This window comes from Xyrauchen texanus, chromosome 30 (genome assembly GCF_025860055.1).
Source record: "Xyrauchen texanus isolate HMW12.3.18 chromosome 30, RBS_HiC_50CHRs, whole genome shotgun sequence".
In the NCBI taxonomy this organism is placed as follows: domain Eukaryota; kingdom Metazoa; phylum Chordata; class Actinopteri; order Cypriniformes; family Catostomidae; genus Xyrauchen; species Xyrauchen texanus.
Window position 1 is genome coordinate 14,341,695 of NC_068305.1, and position 17,861 is coordinate 14,359,555.

The 17,861-nt window shown below is 37.8% G+C and overlaps 2 protein-coding genes across 4 annotated transcripts in view; both read left to right on the forward strand.

Moving 5' to 3' along the window:
* The first annotated feature begins 40 nt into the window (after positions 1–40).
* On the forward strand, positions 41–10,105 carry mettl13 (methyltransferase 13, eEF1A lysine and N-terminal methyltransferase). 2 transcript variants are annotated; one of them, XM_052098195.1, is made up of 8 exons: positions 41–351; positions 1,688–2,429; positions 3,671–3,870; positions 3,956–4,139; positions 4,250–4,426; positions 7,116–7,340; positions 7,459–7,590; positions 7,779–10,105. In XM_052098195.1, exons 1-8 carry the CDS (start codon positions 199–201, stop codon positions 8,069–8,071), a joined length of 2,106 nt encoding a protein of 701 aa, XP_051954155.1. In that variant the 5' UTR covers positions 41–198; the 3' UTR covers positions 8,072–10,105. The 2 variants fall into 2 exon arrangements, with proteins under 2 accessions (XP_051954155.1, XP_051954156.1); XM_052098196.1 differs by having other exon boundaries at positions 7,128–7,340.
* An 837-nt stretch (positions 10,106–10,942) lies between these two features.
* Positions 10,943–17,861, forward strand: part of LOC127624041 (dynamin-3-like) — a 69,385-nt gene continuing 62,466 nt past the window's right edge. For both annotated transcript variants that reach the window (XM_052098652.1, XM_052098653.1), the window contains exons 1-2: positions 10,943–11,371; positions 11,801–12,019. In XM_052098652.1, coding sequence (XP_051954612.1) covers positions 11,859–12,019 — 161 coding nt within the window. In that variant the 5' untranslated portion in view covers positions 10,943–11,371; positions 11,801–11,858. The remainder of the gene's footprint in view (positions 11,372–11,800; positions 12,020–17,861) is intronic.

Genomic DNA, 17,861 nt, shown 5'->3' on the forward strand with positions numbered 1-17,861 from the left:
CGTCGTCCTTCCCTAAAATCACTCCGGGTAGAAAGTGCTTAACATGTGGGAGAGCATAAATTTGCGTCGCATGCCAACTACAGCACCAGGGCAATACATTCATTAATATAATTGACTTATTATTCAGTGAAGTGGTCAATTATCCAGTGAAGTATCGGGCTTAATTCAGAGGTTATTTAAAGATTCAGAAACACAAGCATGAGTTTACTGCCTCGCACCGCTGAGGAGTTCAGCTCGGCGGAATACTGGGAGCGATTTTTCCGTAAAAGAGGAGAGAAGGCTTTTGAGTGGTACGGAGACTACAACTCACTATGCGGTGTACTACATAAATACATCAAACCGCGTGAGAAGGTAACTGTGTTTTAATTTCTGTTGCATACATATAATGTCCATAACGTGTATTCAGGTTGAAACCGGCCTCTAAACTTTTACTCTTGAATACAACAATTTGTTGATAAATGCTTCCCTCTGTCTGCCAAAACTGCTTCAGTACTTGATGTACATATACTGGTTATACATCTAACGTAAATCTAATATTGGTTAGAAGAAAGATTAGCTGTTAAAGGGATAGTTCACCCAAAAATGAAAAGTCTCTCATCATTTACTCACCCTCATGCAATGCCAGATGTGTATGACTCTCTTTCTTCTGCAGAACACACAGATTTTTAGAAGAATATCTCCGGCTCTGTAGGTCCATGCAATGCAAGTGTATGGTGATCAGAACTTTGAAACTCCAAGAAGAACATAAAAGCCGCATAAAAGTAATCCATCCAGTGGTTAAATCCTTGTCTTTAGAAGTGATATAATAGGTGAGAAACAGATTTTTACAGATACATTTTGAAGTCTATAATTCTCTACTTTCAAACAGCCCTCCTAAGCGCTCTTCTCTCCCGTGTTCTTCTTTTGTTTTTGGCGATTTGCATCTTTAGTGCATACTGCCAACTACTGGGCAGGAAGGAGAATTTATAGTAAAAAAAGGACTTCATTATTGATATGTTTCTCACACACACTTATCATATGGCAAATTAAGATATGGATTAAACCACTGGTGTATGGATTACTTTTATGCTGCATTTATGTGCTTTTGGAGTTCAAAATTCTGGTCACCATTCACTTGCATTGTATGGACCAACAAGGCTGAGATTTTCTTCTAAAAATCTTCATTTGTCTTCTGCAGAAGAAAGTCATACACATCTGTGATGGCATGAGGGTCAGTAAATATGAGAAGTTTCATATTTTGTGGTGAACTATCCCTTTTTTCAAATTAAAATTTTTCCAGATACTATTTTAATAATTTCTTTTGACTTCAGTATAATGTCAGTATAAAAGCAATATTTTTAAATTTTGCACAAAACATATTGTTTTTATAATATCACACATAATATTATTAAGTGTGTGATATTATAAAAACCCAATAATTGGGTCTTTATACGTGAAAACTGTTGTGTATATGCAAACCTTTAAATAAAAAATTAAATAAACAAAATGCAATTTTTGTGATCTTGCTTATTTAAAAAAAAGATAAACATCTCACAAATTCTTCAAGGGGTATGTAAAACAAAAAGCATAATTTTAAGGGGCCATTCATACTGAACACATTTACCCATGATGTTCCCATTGTTTTTCTGTGTAAATATGCGCTAGACGGACGTGTTTGATCTGAATGGACTCTTGCATTCTGCTACAGGTGTTGGTGGTGGGCTGTGGGAACTCTGAGCTGAGTGAACAGCTTTATGATGTTGGCTACCATCAGTTAACCAACATTGACATCAGCGAGACCGTGGTGTCTCACATGAACCAGCGTAACGTAGAGCGGCGTCCTGACCTGACCTTCCAGCAGGTGGATGCCACCAAGACAGGCTTTGGGAGTGGGAGCTTCCAGGCAGCTCTGGATAAGGGTACACTGGATGCCATGGCTTCTGAGGAGGAGGGTGCTCTGGCACGCGGGATGCTGGAAGAAGTTGGCAGAGTTTTGGCCGTAGGGGGCCGGTATGTTTGTGTAACGTTAGCCCAGGAACACGTCATAAAATTGGCCATGGAACATTTTGCCCAGGGCTGGGCTGTACGAATCCACTGCTTAACTGGACAACAGAATGAGGACTCCGATTGCTCTTTCGCCCTACCTGTTTTTGTTCTTGTATGCACCAAATTCCGGCAAGCTTCTCCATTTGCAGTGCTTGAGATGTGCCAGGGGGAGGATGGAGCTCCTTCTAGGCTTGCATCAGTATCTGAACTCTTGTCTGCTGTGAAGGAGAGACAGGCCTACAATCTTCTGCTTCATAGACTCAGAGGGGGAACAGATGCAAGCAGCACACCTTCCCTCACTCTGTGCAATGCAGCCACCGGCCATCCGCGTTACACTCTGACAGTGCAGGATAGCCCGCCTTCTGCCAAGCTGCCACGCACTAATTACTTTGCCATATTTATTGGTGAGAGCCTCATTCTTTTGTCCATTTACACAATCAAAATCATTGTAGTGATCATCATCATGAGCCAAGTAATGTTTTCTGCTTGTATTGTTTTCAGCATTAGTTCACCCAAAAATGACAATTCTGCCATCATTCACTCATCCTTGTGTTGTTCTAAACCTGTAGTCCAAAAAAGTAGTCTAAATGGCTCATATGCTGTATTCCAAACCAAACCATGGCTTTGAGTGTGAAACAGCATGAAATATAAGCTATTTACGTATTTAATCTATCTAATCTTTATATATGTGTATTTATTTCTCCAGCAGAACACAAATATTTTATTTTTTTGAAGAATTTCTCAGCTCTTTTGGTCCATACAGTGCATGTGAATGGGTACCAAAACTTTGAAGCTATATAAAGCACAAATGCAGCATAAAAGTAATTTATATGACTCATGTGGTTAAATCCATGTTTTCTGAAGTGATATGAAAAAATATTCTTTAAAAAAAAAAAAAAAAGAAACTTGCAATATTCGTTTACATTGTCAGCACTCCAGTCCCCCTGCAGAGGGATTGGTGATTCATTTTTCTTAATTGATTGTGCTTTAAAAATCTAAATAATTTTTATTAAAACACAAAACATTTTAACCAAAGATATTCCTCAATTCAAGCTGCACTTCAAACGAAACAAAATACAGGGTTCCCACATGTCCTGGAAAACCTGGAATTTTGCAATGCAGTTTTCCAGTCATGAAAAATTCCTAAATGTGTAATTATTAGACCTGGACAATATTTTAGAATAATAAAACGGTTTGACAGTGTTGCTAGCAAGGTTTCTGTTACATTTACAAAAACATGGTTAAGATCGGGACTTGGAATAGGAGTTATATACACAAATTAATATCATTTTGTCACTGCCATCGGCTGTGCATTGTGAAACAACATCATCGGTTCACTAAAAAAAGTCTCTGATATAAATGAATAATCTGCAAGTGATGCGCACTTCAACATGAACGTGTACCGCTGCTCATACACTGAAAACACCTCATCATGATCGTCATGTGTGAGATGACAGAGCTCTGAAGTGCACAGCACATAGAGACTATGTATTTAATTAAATCACAGTTTTATGGGGATTAATAATCATAAGTAGAAATACTTCAAAATCTCTACTTTTTTTGTTTCAGGGAAGAGAGAAAATCATATATAATTTTCATTTTGGGGTAAACTATCCCTTTCATATAATTTCTTTGCAATTTTAAGTTCCCCAGGGCCGTGAATCTGATTGGTTGTATGGCTCAGCTGAAGGTCGGGCTCAGCTAGCATCCAGTGCAAAATTCAGACGCCTAGTCATTGTGGCAATGCATCGAGATCAGGAGTATGACGACATGCAGGCTGTCCAATCAGAGCTGTCGCCAATGGTGATGGAACTCGCTCCTCCTGGAATGCCAGCCAACCAGCAGGTGGAAGAGAATAACATAAATGAGTAGGTAAATCTTGTCATCATTGATCTCTCATGCTCTTTCTTTGTCTCTTCCTCTGGTGTAGGTGCCATTCCTGTCTGTCGGTGGAGATCTGGGGTGGAGGGAAATCGTTGGAAGAGGGGTCAGTGCTTTGACTGGAGAGTATTCTGTGGAGGACGTCAGAGGAGAGGATGGTCACCTCTACCGCAGGCTGATCTTTATGAATAATTCCCAGCTAGTGCAGTCAGAAAGTAGACTCCGGTCCACAGGTGAGGTTACAGAAAACCTGTATCCTGAATACTGCTGTATGTATTTTGCCATGCTTACAGAATACTGTCTCCATTATTGATTTCAATTTGGGTTTGGTCTCTTTTGCCAGCCACTTCTGCCCATAAAAAGAAGAATAGGAAAAAGTCCAAGGCTTCTGTTTCTGAAGCCCCTGCTTTAACAGGTGCTAAAGCACGTAGCGTGGACCGGGGATTTCTCTGCTGTACACACCATGAAGTCATGGTGGCCGGTTTAGCCATGCTAGGATCAGAAGCAATCAGTAATAAAGGTAAGCATGCTAACGTTGAAATGCTTGCCACAAGCTAGAGGGAGCGTTTACATTTGGAAGGGGTGGTATTGTTTACATTTTTAATTGCAAGTAAAGGTGAAGGTTGTTCTTTTAAATCCAGTGTTTTAAACGTGACATCTCTCCATGAGGGATTATGGTATAATAAAGTGTTCATTCTATCCGCACTTAAGAATCTCACCGAAAATAGGTCATCCGTGTATTTCTAGCTCACTGTTTTATGAAAACAGAGGATTCAGACATACTGCACTACTGCATTGGTATGCTGTTTTCGGTGTACTATATAGTAGGGAGGTATGGATATTTGGAATCAGTACCTGTTTTATGAGGCTACTTTGATTTGGATGGTAGCCTTTAGCGTTTCTTTCAAGCATATTTGGAATTATGCAAATGCACAGTTAGTGAATCTAGAGCGCTATAAATGTAAAATGCTCATCTCATTAGACTCACAAGTGCTATGAGGATGAAACACTACTCATACAGTATAGAGCTGAGCACATTCAGTAAGCACAGCAAGCAGCGCATGCAGACTATTTATTTAATTATTAAATCGCAGCCCTTGCTGTTTGATAATCTCACTATATCACTGTTATTTTTACATTTCATTCAACTAAACCTTGTAGAGAGACGACTATACTGTATGTAATTGTATGTACGTGGCATTGATTCAACAAGGTGCTGAAAGCATTCTTTAGAAATGTTGGCCCATATTGATAGGATAGCATCTTGCAGTTGATGGAGATTTGTGGGATGCACATCCAGGGCACGAAGCTCCCGTTCCACCACATCCCAAAGATGCTCTATTGGGTTGAGATCTGGTGACTGTGGGAGCCATTTTAGTACAGTGAACTCATTGTCATGTTCAAGAAACCAATTTGAAATGATTCGAGCTTTGTGACATGGTGCATTATCCTGCTGGAAGTAGCCATCAGAGGATGGGTACATGGTGGCCATAAAGGGATGGACATGGTCAGAAACAATGCTCAGGTAGGCCGTGGCATTTAAACGATGCCCAATTGGCACTAAGGGGCCTAAAGTGTGCCAAGAAAACATCCCCCACACCATTACACCACCACCACCAGCCTGCACAGTGGTAACAAGGCATGATGGATCCATGTTCTCATTCTGTTTACGCCAAATCCTGACTCTACCATCTGAATGTCTCAACAGAAATCGAGACTCATCAGACCAGGCAACATTTTTCCAGTCTTCAACTGTCCAATTTTGGTGAGCTCTTGCAAATTGTAGCCTCTTTTTCCTATTTGTAGTGGAGATGAGTGGTACCCGGTGGGGTCTTCTGCTGTTGTAGCCCATCCGCCTCAAGGTTGTGCGTGTTGTGGCTATACAAATGCTTTGCTGCATACCTCGGTTGTAACGAGTGGTTATTCAGGCAAAGTTGCTCTTCTATCAGCTTGAATCAGTCGGCCCATTCTCCTCTGACCTCTAGCATCAACAAGGCATTTTCGCCCACAGGACTGCTGCATACTGGATGTTTTTCCCTTTTCACACCATTCTTTGTAAACCCTAGAAATGGTTGTGCGTGAAAATCCCAGTAAGTGAGCAGATTGTGAAATACCCGTCTGGCACCAACAACCATGCCACGCTCAAAATTGCTTAAATCCCCTTTCTTTTCCATTCTGACATTCAGTTTAGAGTTCAGGAGATTGTCTTGACCAGGACCACACCCCTAAATGCAATGAAGCAACTGCCATGTGATTGGTTGATTAGATAATTGCATTAATGAGAAATTGAACAGCTGTTCCTAATAATCCTTTATGTGAGTGTATTATTATTATTATTATTATTATTATTGATCAATATAATATTGGTATTGTTTTGTTCCTTGTGCTGCCACTAGTGCTGCTGATATAAAACATTTTTTTTTTTTTCTTTTGGGGGGTGGTGTTCCACCCAATTTGGAATGCCTATTCCCAATGCACTTAAGTCCTGGTGGTCACGTATTGACTCCTCAATCCGGGTGACGGAGGACGAATCCCAGCGAGGAGGTTACTCCATGTGTCTCTACCCTCCCTTGCAAGGCCAATTTGGTTGCTTAGGAGACCTGGCTGGAGTCACTCGGCACACCCTGGGATTCGAACTAGTGAATTCCAGGGGTGGGAGCCAGCTTCTTTACTACTACCCAGGCCCCAACACATTTAATCTTTAAAGCACTAGTGTCACTAAACAGAATTGCAAATATATTGACCGCAAAAGATCTACAGGTTGTCACTAAACAGAATTGCAAATATATTGACCGCAAAAGATCTACAGGTTGCTTTCCAGAACACCCCCATTCTTTCATTGGTCGGACAAACCAATAGCCCCATCCCAAGCTCTATTATGATTAGGAGAAAGTATTTTAACATTGCAAAAAGTGCTCATAATCTTTAAAAAGCAAAAATGCTGATGCATAAAGGCAAACAATGTTGTCATATTGTGTCATGAAACCTCACAATGCACTTATTGTGTTTAGAATGAGCGTTTTTGTGTATAGTTCACAAAACTTTTTTTAAATTGTCAAAAATGAAACTATCGAAAACACTTTCCTCTAAATGGCATTTATACTTATGAACCAGTATGTGAGTTCTTCTCAGCAATGATGTGCACAATCCAAACAGAAGTTTTATTCATTACTTATTACAAGTCTGTCTCTTTTAATTGTAAAAACTAGGTCTTCCAACAGACCATGCACTGTCCATGTTACTGGTGGGGCTGGGTGGCGGGGGCCTGCCTCAGTTTGTGCATGACTTTGTGCCTAGTGCACGGGTTGAGGTGGTGGAACTCGACCCAGCTGTGCTGGAGGTAGCTCAGACCTGGTTTGGGTTTCAGACTGATGAGAGGCTGAAGGTTACACTTGGAGATGGACTGGAGCACATCAGAACACTGGAGAATGAGGGTGAGAGAACTTCTAGACTTTTTGTTTGCTGAGCAGTTTCACCCTAACTAGACAAAATGCGATAAAGCAACAAGCGAACTAAATCATCCTAAAATGTTCTGTTCTTTTCCTGTTATAGGTGGGCACTCTTTTGAAGTCATCATGTTTGACGTTGACAGCAAAGACACTACCCTGGGCATGAGCTGCCCTCCACCAGCCTTTGTGGAAACATCACTTCTGCAGAAAGTGTACAACTTGTTAACCCTTAGAGGCAAGGGAGACTTTATTGTTATAAAATTGGTTTTGATACATTTCACCAAAAAAACTTGCTCTGAAAATTCTGATGTAGATTTATTTTGTAAAGTGGACTTTTATGTTTTGCTATAAATTGTCTTTGATGATTACACCATTTTATTTTTACATGATCACCCTTTTCTCCTCTCACCTCTGCCATCACAGGAATTTTTATGCTGAACCTAGTTTGTCGTGACTCCGCTCTCAGGACGTCGGTGCTTAAACGTATTCAAGCCGTGTTCCCATGTGTGTTCTCTCGTGGAATTGAGGGTGAAGTCAATGAGGTACTGCTGTGTTGCAGAAGTGCAGGAGAGGGACACAAACCTAATACCATTCCTCCATCATTAAAGCTGACAGCAATAGACCTACAGAAGTCTTTTCATACTAGCACTCAGTCTGCCCCGTGTGTGCCTCAAATAGACATTACTGCAATGTTAAATGACCTGAAGGTCATCTAAACAATTTGGAGAGTTTTGTGTGAGTGCTTTGGCAATCCAAATATATTCTTTTTATTATGAAACGTTTGTAAAACAAAATAGGAATTATTTGAATAATTATGATTTAAGAAACCTGAAGTAAGCTTTGTGTTATGAACAGGACGACAAATCAGTACATTCATGCAAATCATTATGCAGCTCTCAAATCAAATATGGCACAGGATGGACATCAGTAACATCAAAACATATTTGGTTCTTGTGTGTCTTGTGACTAAACATCATGATGTCAAACCTGCGCCATGTTCTATTTGAGAGTTGCAAGATCTGACAGCATTTTCTTTTTTTATTTGTTTGTTGTTTTAAGAAATTATCCCAAGATGGTTATTATGGTGATTAACCTGTCAAACATGACAACATGTCAGTAAAGTTTAACATTCATTTGACCTTCTCTTCCTGCTCTTTGGAAGAAAACACCATGTCAAATGATCAAAAGTGTAATCTGAATGTATAAATACTATGAAAGAAGCATTTTGATATCATTGTCATGATGTCTATCTGAAGTCTAAAGATATAATTTAAAGACCCAAATTATTATCGATAGGACATGCAAAACTTTGCATTTTATTTAATACTTAATAGAAAAAGAAATGTTAATATCAGGATGAAATTTCACATTGAGATATAAGACACTGGCAGGATTTTATCTTGCTGGATTGTCTCAGATTTAAATAATCCCACATTGTCAGAGATGATGACTGGGAGAGTTGTTTTGTTAAAGTCAGTTCACAAGTATGTCTGTGAAAGGTCAATGTTCATTAAAGGGATAGTTTATCCAAAATTTAAAATTCTCTCATTTATTCTCCCACATGCCATCCCAGATTTGTATGATTTATTTTCTTCTGCAGAACCCAAATTATGATTCTTAGAAGAATTTCCCAGCACTTTTGGTCCATACAATGCAAGTGAATGGGTGCCAACATTTTTACTCCCCAAAAAGCAAATAAAGTCATCATTGAATTAATCCATACGACTTCAGTGTTTTAATCCATATTTATAGAATTGATATAACAGGTGTGGGTGATAAACAGATCAAAATGTAAGTCATTTTTTGCTAGGAATTCTTCTCCCTGTTCAGTAGAGGGTGAAATGCATGAAGAATGTGAATTACCAATAACACAAGAAGAAGAATGTGAAAGTGATCTGTTTTTCACCCACACCTGCCGTATTGCTTCTGAATATATTGATTTAACCACTGGAGATTTATGGATTACTTTTATGCTGACTTTGATTTTTGGAGCATTTAGCACCCATTCACTTGCATTGTATGGACTAAAAGAGCTGGGAAATTCATCTAAAAATATTCATTTGAGTTCAGCTGATGCAAGAAAGTCATTCACATCTGGGATGACATAAGAGTGAGTAAACGATGAGGTAATTTTTATTTTTGGATGAAGTGTTCATTTAAATATTGGGACCCTGTCTTCATTTTCAGCTTAGAAGAACTGGATAAAATGAACATAAATACACAGGTTACAGACATTGCTCTAAACATCTATTTTCTGTTCCTTTTGATTGACCTTTTTTTTTTATTATTATAAATCTCCACTTTTGACCAGCCTTCCTGTGTGCATTCACTACCGGTCTTCATCTTTAGTTTTTTGCCGATTTGTGCATATTGGCACCTACTGGGCTGTTGCGCAAATATGATTTATTATTTTCCTTTCCTTTTATCTCTCCCTTTTTCTTTCTTTCTAACCTCTGCCCAGTAGGTGGTGATATGCAGGAAGATTTTGTGGGAATAAATAACATTTATTGCAATTAAATTTCCTCAAACACTACTCAAAACAGAAGCGAATGAAGTACTCAGTGAGCTATGAGCCTAAATAGCACAATACATTAAACAGGCCGGCTGACATTTCTAGAGACCTCATACTGAATTTCCATGAGGCAGCGAACACATTATTGCCATGTGCACTGCTGCTGTTAAGTAAAGAATATCCGAATAGTGATTTTAGTATTCGAATAGTGGCGTGTCGTCTATACGCGCACATAGTCTGAACGTGTATAGTTGGGCTGGTCGAAAGTGGAAAAAAGGATGTAAATATTGGTCTTTGTAGGAAGTCTTATGGATTCATTTTATGCTGCCTGTATGTGCTTTTTGGAGCTACAAGGTCTGGTCACCATTCACTTGCATTGAATGGACCAACAGAGCTGAGATATTCTTCTTAAAATCTTAATTTGTGTTCTGCAGAAGAAAGTCATTCACATCTGGGATAGCATGAGGGAATTTTCATTTTTGGGTGAACTATCCCTTTAATTCAGTAGGGCCCACATTTAAAATCTGAGATTCAAAAACGAATATACATTAACCAGGAAATGGATGGACAAAACAAAGAAACGTATTGACAGATTCTGTTAAAGATTCTGTTCTATTTTTAGGTCACTTGCCAAAAGCAAATTTGTGACATAGACCTTGTTAACTTGTTTGTTCAAAGATTAGATTTCATTGCTGGGATGGATCCTACGATTTTGCACAAACTTGCGGAGTTTGTGCTAGCTCAGGTGCATGTCGTTAACAAATACTAAGATATTTTGCAATTCATGATAATTTTTCAAAGCAGTTTTTCACTTTTTTTTTGCTGATAAGTGGCAATACAAATATTAAATTAGGAAATCGCAAAATAACTGATCATCTGTGTATTTAAAATTTTATATTTTAAGACTTTTTTAACGTTAAAATTATTTGTATTATTATTAAATGTACTGCTATAAATAGACAAATTCTCTTTGGTATTATACAGCAGCAATCTATCTGGCAACCCTGTGGTCAGCGTGCAGTGTTATTTTTACTGGATGAGTCTACTGTACTGTGCTGAATTGAGGGCGGATGTACCCTGCTACGTCACGTTTTGCTTTTCTTCATATATTTGTATTTAAATGTGATGCTCTAATATTGTCTTTGCCGTGCATCAATCTTATGCGTGTATTAAGTAAATAGGAAACTATGAACTCGCATAATTTTAATTCGCAATAAATCTGAACCTTCAAATCCCTGAGGAGTGGCGTCGAGCGCGCGCAAGCGTACTCATAGGACAGCTGGCTGTCAGTGCTCGAGTACAATCAAACGACCGAGGAAAGCACGGCACTTCTACCGAAGATAGTTTATTTTGTGTCTTTACTTGTTTTTTTATCGTTGCTTTCGGTTTGGCGTGTACAAAGAGCAGTGCCTGGAGCGCCGTTATTAAATTACTGAGACTTCTGAATTGCTCCGTCTGGCAGGACCAAACGCTGAGAATAACGTACTTCAAAATTAACCACTTAGTAAGTTCATTATTTACACTTTGAATCTCTGTATAAGTTTGTTTTATTGGTTTTAAATGGAAAATTGCCGGGGGGAAAAATATTACAAAAATTCTGTCATCATTTACTCACCCTCATGTTGTTTCAAACCACTATAACATTCTTCTGTGGAACACTTTCATGAATAAAAAAAATACAATTAAAAAAATGCATTGAAAATGATTAGTGACTAATACTACCTTTTAATAAAAGCCTACCTAATATCTTTGTGTTCACAGAAGCTAAAAATAATCTTGAGTGTTAGTAAACGATAACAGAATATTCATTTTTGAGTCAGAAAAAACTGGATCTACCAACCCGTTATTAATTTAACTGGTTGTTTTCAAGTGCTTTCAAGTTTTAACGTAAAATGTGCACACGTCTCTCACATTATTCTTTTATAACGCAAAGGAAAGGTGTTTGTTGCGCACTTGTGTTTCCCGCGCCACATCCTCGCGGCTCTGTCACCATGGGCAACCGGGGGATGGAGGAGCTCATCCCGCTGGTGAACCGCCTGCAGGATGCCTTCAGCGCCATCGGACAAAGCTGCAACCTGGACCTGCCCCAAATCGCTGTGGTCGGGGGTCAGAGCGCAGGCAAAAGCTCTGTTCTAGAAAATTTTGTGGGAAGGTATGTCACCATCACAGTCAGCTGCTGGACTAACTTTTTAGGACTGTCCAGAGCGTTATATTGTATATTGTCAACTAATAGTACTTTTAGTTTCAGTACTTGCTAAGATGTTATGGACTAATGCTGATAATCTCAAAATATTGACTGATTACTCGGCTTAACCGATATCAGTTTATAGCTATAATGTTGATATGACACACTTTTCTGCAGCGGCAATGTGTACTGGATAGCCACAGCAGGTGCAAATGGGAATGCTCTCATCTGTAGTCGAGAGCAGTCACTACCTCTTCCTCCATCTGTGTGATGGCCTGCCAAGTCCATGTCCATGAGCCATGCAAAACGAGAAGATTGACTCAGTTTTCTCCGGACTATGCAGATCATGAGAACAAGGTTCCTGTTTAAAACTGTGGCTGCATCTGAAAACGTAGGCGGCTGACTTGCTACCTAATAAGTTAACCGCTTAACCAACAGGGTTTTTTAATGAATTAAACCCTTAAAGGAATAGTTCACCCAATTATTTTAAATAATACAGTATATGGTCTGATATTCCCTAATATTAGATCACTAGCAGTCAAACTGTTACCAAACACACTCTACTCATTTTATAAGCTGCATCCAAATACAGGAAAATGCTGCCTTCGGAGCCTGTTAAAAGAGGTTGGATGGAAATGAGGTGCTTTTCAAACTGTTTTGAGACCAGTTTCCTTAAAGGGATAGTTCACCCAAAAATGAAAATTCTCTCATTATTTACTCACCATCATGATATCCCAGATGTGTATGACATCTAACTAAAATTAAATACAATTTTTGTTTTGTAATGAAATAAATTAATATGGTGGCACAATTATATTTTTGTCTACAAAACTAATTTCAAACATTTAAGCACACGCCGTATGATCAAAATATTTTTAAGATCTTGAGAAACATTTCAGGCAAGTGACCCCAAACTTTTGAATGGTGTGTGTGTGTATATATGTATATATATATATATATATACACACACACACACACACAAAGTTTGAAATGACATTCCAAGTGTGACTCGAAAACTTCATTTTTAGGTTAACAATTCCTTTACCAAGTTTAAAATTCTGGTTCAAGCTTGCACTCATTTCTTGTTAAGAATTAATTGTCCTGTGTTATGCAAGTCCAGCACTATACTTCCTCTTCATTCAGCTACCAGACTCAAAATCAAGTTAAGATAAGAATGTTTGCCTGCAAATCTAATCCGATTTGGTGGCCATTTAGAAAAATCTCATTCATGTATTTGCAATGGGAATATTTGTAAACATATTGCAGCATTGCAAAGATAGAAATGGCAATCTTGGGCCATCATAGCTTGTTCTATATAGTATAACAGTAGCTATACTGTGGAATAAAGAAAGAGTCATTGAGAATATACTGGATCTCCATAAACTGCTTGACACAGTCATCTCAAGCAGGTGAAAACCACTTCAGTTTAGCTCACCAAACTAATAAGCACTGAACATGGCAAACAATGGCTTTCACTAAGAATCACAGCTTCCTGTTGGACAGGCTCAGTCTTTCCTAGTGGAAACCAGCAGAAGAGAAGATCCTGTGAGGTCCTCTTACGCAAAGACATCAGAAGATAATAAAACACTATGAAGTGTTGAACTGAACAGAGCTTCGACAAGATGCTTCAAAATTCCCTTCTTTAACTTCCTCTAAAAAAAAATAACATCATACAGGCTTGGAACAACATGAAGGCGAGTAAATAATGACAGAATTTTCAATTTTGGGTGGACTATAGAATAGAATAGAAGAACAGGGAGCCTTGCAACATATGTCATGGTCCCCACAAAGCCCCCCACTGAACATCATGTCAGTCTGAGATTACATAAAGAGACAGAAGCAATTGAGACGGCCTAAATAGATAGAAGAATTGTGGCAAATTCTCCAAGAAGCTTGGAACATCCTATCTGCCAACAACCAAGAAAAAAACGCATCTAGGTGTACCTAACAATATTGGTGCTGTTTTAAAAGCAAAGGTGGTCACACTGAATATTGATTTAGCTTTTTTTTTTTTATGTTTACTGGACTTTGTATGACATTGAGTGATAAATGAAAACTATTTATGTCATTATTTTTTGAAGACATCCTCACTATGCAACATTTTTCCCAAGTGCCTAAAACATTTGCACAGGGCTGCATATATTTTAATTTTATTTGTATTTATTTATATAACTGTATAACACAAAAGGAGTCAACTAGCAGAATGTTCTGGCTGATCGTACCCATGGTCTTGCTGATACATCCACCAAAATAGTAATCCATATGTCTTTGCATTATATTGCAATTCTTCTAGAGCCCTTCAATAGGATTGTGAGGAACCAAAAATAATTTTGTAATATTTATTTACTAAAAATTAGGGCTGTCGAATTAACAAGTTAATTCAGAGCAATTAATTTGATTAAAAATAACATGTTAAAAAATTAACGCAATTAATCGTAATGCCCCCGGACCGCAATAAGGAAGATTCCTGATAAATTCAAGCTTGTAGTATCACCTGTTTACTCCAGAGGGCAGTAAGTGAAATTTCAGCTGTATGAGCAACGCACAGTTTATACAGTGAAGAAAACAACCAGACAGCACAAAACAGACATTCGTTAAGTTCTTGTGTTCAAAACATTTGATGGAGGGCAAATTCGTACTAAGGGATCTCAAGATGTGTTCTAAGTCCTTAAACAATCCTCATAATAAATCTCGAACGGATTGACAAATTCACTTGTGAAATGGATTGCTGTGAACTGTGTGTCAATGATTGACTTATGTTCAATAATATGGTAGTAAACAATACATTGTATTCTAAAGCTGCTTTTTGTATTGTCTTATCAATGATTAACTCTTCTGCTACAAGAATGTAAAGCATTTTAATTATCTGACTATATATATATATATATATATATATATATATATATATATATATATATATATATATATATATATATATATATATATAATTTTAAATATTTAAAGATAACTATGTATAATTATTTCATCATTATATATAGAATTATTGTTATATGAGGGGCTTTCTCAGCAAATATTTTTATATGCGATTAAATGTGATTAATCACGATTAATTAATCAGGACACCATGTAATTAATTTGATACATTTAAATCTATTGACAGCCCTACTAAAAATCTTACCTTATCCCTGGCTCTAGAATTTAATTTGTTTCAGAGCACTACAAAGCAGATTAAGTAGTTCCTGCCTCTACGATTGATGATTCAAAGGGTTAGTTTACCCCAATAAGAATATTCTGCCATTATTTAGGTACCTTTATGTCATTCCAAACCTGTAATTTGTTCTTCAAAGTAACTATTTGGTCTTGGTGTAAAAAGCACCTGCCACACAGCTTGTCTATTTGCACTCCAGTAGTCGGGTGGAAAGTGGAAACACACAAACTGAAGTCAAACTACAACCCAAGTGCTGCTGCAGTGGCATGATGAGTAACACAGCTGTGGATTTGGTTTTTCGTGCTAACAACCCGAGTTCAATTCTGCCTTTTGTACCACTTTTTCCTATCCTGTTTCCTGTCTCCACTAATAATATTTTCTTTAACACTTATAATTATAAATAAAAACTGAAGACAAAGGTTGATGTCCTCGCAGAGATTTGGTCACAGTAAAGGTTGGGTGTTGAGAGAAAGGATTGATCAAATTAAATTAAAGTAACCATGATTGTTTAACATAGCCATGTTTTATTTGGTGGAAGCCATCATTTTAATGCAGTTTACCATGGTTTTATTACAGTAATATGGTGTTAATATAGTAACCATGTTTGATTTTATGGTGATACTATGGTTACTGTAGTAAATCATGGCTAATTTTTGTAAGGGAAGGTTGTAGGATTAGATTTGGGGGTAGGGATTGGTGTAGGGTGTCTGTGGGACTCTAAATAAACACAATAAATGCGCTGGGTTGAAAATAGTATCTAACGTTTTTTTTGCACTTAGTGCAAAGAAGATGCTTTTTGTTGCTATTTACACTTAGTGTATTGAAGTGCATGGTGACTGAGGTTGTCAGTGTGCTGTCATTCTGCCTAACATCATCTTTTGTCCCTGTTTATATCTGAGGTGTAATCGCTAATCCATCCTGAATGCATCCCTGACAGCAGTAAAACGCCACCGCTAACATGCCAATCCACTGCTGCGCTAAAACAAAAGTTTAAACTTTGCCAGTTACAAGCGGCATTAAAAGGCAACAACTGTACAACACAAACACATCTGACATTAACATGCAGGGAAACAGATGAGAAGTAAGAACATCTGAAGCTCAAGGAATATTCCGGGTCCAAAAAAAGTTAAGCTCAATTGACAGCATTTGTGCCATTACGTTGATTACTTTTTTGACTCAACCCTTCTTTTCTAGAAAAAAAAGAAGCAAAAATCATCACAGTAAGGTTACAGTGAGGCACTTATAACAGAAGTCAGTAGGGTACGATGAAAGTGAATGGGGCCAATATTTGGAGGGTTTAACACAGAAATGTTAAACTCCTCGTTTTATTTATTTATTTACTTTTTCTCCCCTTTTCTCCCTAATTTGGAATGCCCAATTCCCAATGCACTCCAAGTCCTCGGGGTGGCATAGGAAGAATCTCAGTTGCCTCCGTGTCGGAGATCATCGATCCACACATCTTATCATGTGGCTTGTTGTGCGCGTTACCACAGAGGAGTAGCGCGTGTGGAGACTTCACACTATTCTACACGGTATGCACACACAACTCACCACTCACCCCACCGAGAGCGAGAACCACATTATAGCGACCACAAGGAGGTTACCCCAAAGTGACTCTACCCACTCTAGCAACTGGGCAAATTTGGTTGCTTAGGATATATTTTGTAAAAGCAGTTGCATTAAATCAGCAGTTATATTCTTAATTATTCTGTATTATTTGAGCTGTAAAGTTGTTTAAATTGTCATTTTTACAGTGTTCTTAGGGTTTGTTGACATTACATTGTCATAGTAACAAAGTTGTAAAATTGTCTATAACTTAACACAGAAATGGTTTTTAAATGATTTTATCACACAAAAGTATTTTTTACACACATATCCTTTATCTCTTGAGGCTATACTTTTGAAACAGTGTGTATTGTAACATTTGCGGATTGGCCACACTGACTTGCATTGCCTTTTTACGAAAATCAAGAGTTCAAGGCGAACTTGCCGTAAATTCACCACTGATAATTTTCACATGCAAATGAGCTTTGCAAAGTTGGCAAATTGTCCATTGTTGCCAAAGGTTTGGAGATTCACCACTACTGGCGAAGAGATGCAAACTACTGTCAAACATTTGTAGCGAATTAAAAGCTAATTTGCATGTGAAAATAACAAGTGGGAAATTTGCTGCAAGTCTGCAGCTATTTTAGATTTTTTGTAAGGGAGTGCCTCAATGGAACCAAGATTTGTGATTTTTTTTTTTTTTTAAGAAAAGGAGGGATGAGTTCAATTAAAATTTTGTGGTAATCAATATTATGCCACAAATGCTGTTGCTTGAGCTTAAATTGTATTGAAAATGTAATATTCCTTTTTATACAGGTACTCCACTAAAATAACTGAAAAACAGTGCCCTTGTTTTATTTGTGCTGTCTTTGTATTTTATGATTTTTCTGTGGCTTATTATCATGCAGTAACACACTGACTATGTCACTATGACTGATGTGTTAATGCTCTGGCAGATCGTTCCCATTCAAGGGAAGTGGATGATGACTATGACTGTTGAGCTCCAAAAAAGACAGAAATACCATAAAAGCACCATAGAAGTAATTCAGACGACCTGTGCACTATACTGCTATTTTTATAAAGCCTTTTAATAGC

Excerpts from the sequence above, each read along its gene's own strand:
- mettl13 (XM_052098195.1), top strand. The coding sequence starts at position 199 with ATGAGTTTACTGCCTCGCACCGCTGAGGAGTTCAGCTCGGCGGAATAC. Across the intron at positions 2,430-3,670 it reads TTACTTTGCCATATTTATTG|TTCCCCAGGGCCGTGAATCT; the intron begins GTGAGAGCCTCA and ends TGCAATTTTAAG. Across the intron at positions 4,140-4,249 it reads AAGTAGACTCCGGTCCACAG|CCACTTCTGCCCATAAAAAG; the intron begins GTGAGGTTACAG and ends CTCTTTTGCCAG.